This window comes from Meleagris gallopavo, unplaced genomic scaffold, assembly GCF_000146605.3.
Source record: "Meleagris gallopavo isolate NT-WF06-2002-E0010 breed Aviagen turkey brand Nicholas breeding stock unplaced genomic scaffold, Turkey_5.1 ChrUn_random_7180001949050, whole genome shotgun sequence".
NCBI lineage: Eukaryota > Metazoa > Chordata > Aves > Galliformes > Phasianidae > Meleagris > Meleagris gallopavo.
In genome coordinates this window covers 1-2,642 of record NW_011210592.1, presented here as the reverse complement: position 1 = coordinate 2,642, position 2,642 = coordinate 1, and the positions used below count along the sequence as shown (strand labels likewise).

Genomic DNA, 2,642 nt, shown 5'->3' with positions numbered 1-2,642 from the left:
GAGGGCAGTCTGTGAGGCTGGGAGGAAGTTGGTTTTCCTTTAATGAGATGCCATCATTAGGACAAATCTCCCTGAGGTGCCCTTCAGAGCTGTGAGCTGACCTTCAGGATGCCAATTTTTCCCATAGTCAGGAGAACAAAGTGAAAAAAGAAGTAGAGAGATGCAATATGCAAATGCTGTGGGGTTGGTGAAATCAGTGTGAGGTGTCATTTGCAAGATGTGTGGTGATGAGGCAGTGCTGAAGTTCGTTGAGAAATGGTGAGTACACAGTGATGGGCAGTGGACTCTTGTTTTCTGAGCTGGGTGAGACTTCAGAATTTGATGGGAATGCAATCGTCTTACATCTACAAAGTAGCCAAGCTCAGAACAATTGGAAAGAAACCCAATCAGCTCCCCTGCCCTAAGCAGCAGTCAATCCCTTGGCCTCTCAGGTCTTACAGCTGTTCAGACTTCAGGAAACAGTCCTCAGGCATGGAGAGCAGGATGAGAATCTGTTGGAAAAAGCGATCCCTAGAACTTCTAATTTTGACCCCCATATTTTTGGCATTAAGGTTCAGATGCTGATCAGCACTTCTGCATCAGCAGTGACTTTATCTGATAGATTTTGAAAAGAAATCTGACCCCACACCATCACCACGTTTGCCCATGTGCCAGTAGGGGCAAGTCTGCTTCATTGAGATAAAAAGTGCAGAGTCCCTCATGGCAAACTCAGCGTCATGAAATGTAGATCACATCATGGAGCTGAATGAGCACTCCCCATCTAGAAAGATTTCTCCTTGACTGTTTTACTCTTTGAACAGGTCCTGGTGCCCAGAGGTAGCAGATGCCCAACAGCAGCTCCATCAGCGAGTTCCTCCTGCTGGCATTGGCAGACACGCGGCAGCTGCAGCTCCTGCACTTCTGGCTCTTGCTGGGCATCTACCTGGCTGCCCTCCTGGGCAACGGCCTCATCAGCACAGCCGTAGCCTGCCACCACTGCCTGCACAGCCCCATGTACTTCTTCCTGCTCAACCTCGCCCTCCTCGACCTGGGCTGCATCTCCACCACTCTCCCCAAAGCCATGGCCAATGCCCTCTGGGACACCAGGGACATCTCCTATGCAGGATGTGTTGCCCAGACCTTTCTGTTTGTCTTTCTCATCTCAGCAGAGTATTGCATTCTCACCATCATGTCCTATGACCGCTACGTTGCCATCTGCAAGCCCCTGCACTACGGGACCTTGATGAACAGCAGAGCTTGTGCCACCATGGCAGCAGCTGCCTGGGCCACTGGGGCTCTCAATGCTCTGCTGCACACTGCCAACACATTTTCACTGCCTCTGTGCCAAGGCAATGCTGTGGATCAGTTTTTCTGTGAAATCCCTCAGATCCTCAAGCTCTCCTGCTCACAGTCCTACCTCAGAGAAATTTGGCTTCTTGTGATCAGTGTCTCTTTAGCCTTTGGGTGTTTTGTTTTCATTGTTGTGTCCTATGTGCAGATCTTCAGGGCTGTGCTGAGGATGCCCTTTGAGCAGGGACGGCACAAAGCCTTCTCCACGTGCCTCCCTCACCTGGCTGTGGTCTCCCTCTTTGTCAGCACTGCCTTTTTTGCTAATCTGAAGCCCCCCTCCATCTCCTCCCCCTCCCTGGACCTGGTGGTGTCATTTCTGTACTCCGTGGTGCCTCCAACACTGAATCCCCTCATCTACAGCATGAGGAACCAGGAGCTCAGGGATGCAGTGAGGAAAATGATGCCCTGCTCACAGTTCAGCAGGGATAAACTTCTCACCTGTCTCTATAACTGACTCACAGTCTGCTCTGTTACAGGCATGTATTAAGTTTTTAGTCTTTATGATTTTCTTTATTTATATTAATAGATACAATTTTCTTTGCTTTTGTATGTATATATATGTGTATGTAGTTATCATTAGTGGTTATGTTCCTAAACATATGTTTGGATTCCTACCACTTTCCTGAGGCATCACCCTGCTTTCTTTCTCCGGGAGCCCAGACGAACTCTGGGTCACTGCTGACTTTCTCACAGCCTCTGTGTTCCATCTCTGTATCCGCAGGCAAATGAGATGCCAGCAGGCACCGTGGAGCTGATATGTGCTGGATTAGCAAAAGGGATCAATGCATTAGCATAAGGACCAATATATTGCATTAGGAAATGAAATCAGTGTGTGCTGATGGTAAACCTTCCCAGTTGAGCTTTGCTTGGTGTGTGAACAGCCCTGTTTTGATCAATGATCCTGTTTCACAGAAGCACTGAAATGACTTGAAGGAGGCCATGCGGTGTCAGGGGCTGTGCTGGGGGCACATCTCTGTCCCACTGCACGCATGCTGCCCCACACAGTGCCTGCACTCAGCTGCCAGGGGCTGCCTGTGGGGCGGTGGGGCCGGGCTGTCCTGCAGAGGGGAAGGCACACGCGAGCCTCATGCTGCAGGGCTGGGAGCCCAGAATCACCCTGGAACTCAGCGCCCAGCTGTGCTGTGCTCACCTTGCCTGGCTCCCAGGCGCCCCCAGTGCTGCTCTGTCACTGCCCCTCCTCAGCAGGACGGGGGAGAAAACACAACTCAACAATTCCTGGGTTGAGACAGAAGGTGCTTTATTCTTTCCTTGCTTAAACCCAATGATTCACCTCTGAATGCTTTGGTCATTTG

General features: G+C 50.5%; 1 protein-coding gene across 1 annotated transcript; it reads left to right on the top strand.

Moving 5' to 3' along the window:
- Positions 1-823: 823 nt before the first annotated feature.
- On the top strand, positions 824-1,783 carry LOC109364986 (olfactory receptor 14J1-like). The gene has a single exon (XM_019611557.1). The coding sequence runs from the start codon at positions 824-826 to the stop codon at positions 1,781-1,783; it is 960 nt and encodes a 319-aa protein (XP_019467102.1).
- The last annotated feature ends 859 nt before the right edge of the window (positions 1,784-2,642 follow it).

Bases quoted from the DNA above. Each gene is read 5' to 3' on its own strand.
- LOC109364986 (XM_019611557.1), top strand. From the start codon at position 824: ATGCCCAACAGCAGCTCCATCAGCGAGTTCCTCCTGCTGGCATTGGCA.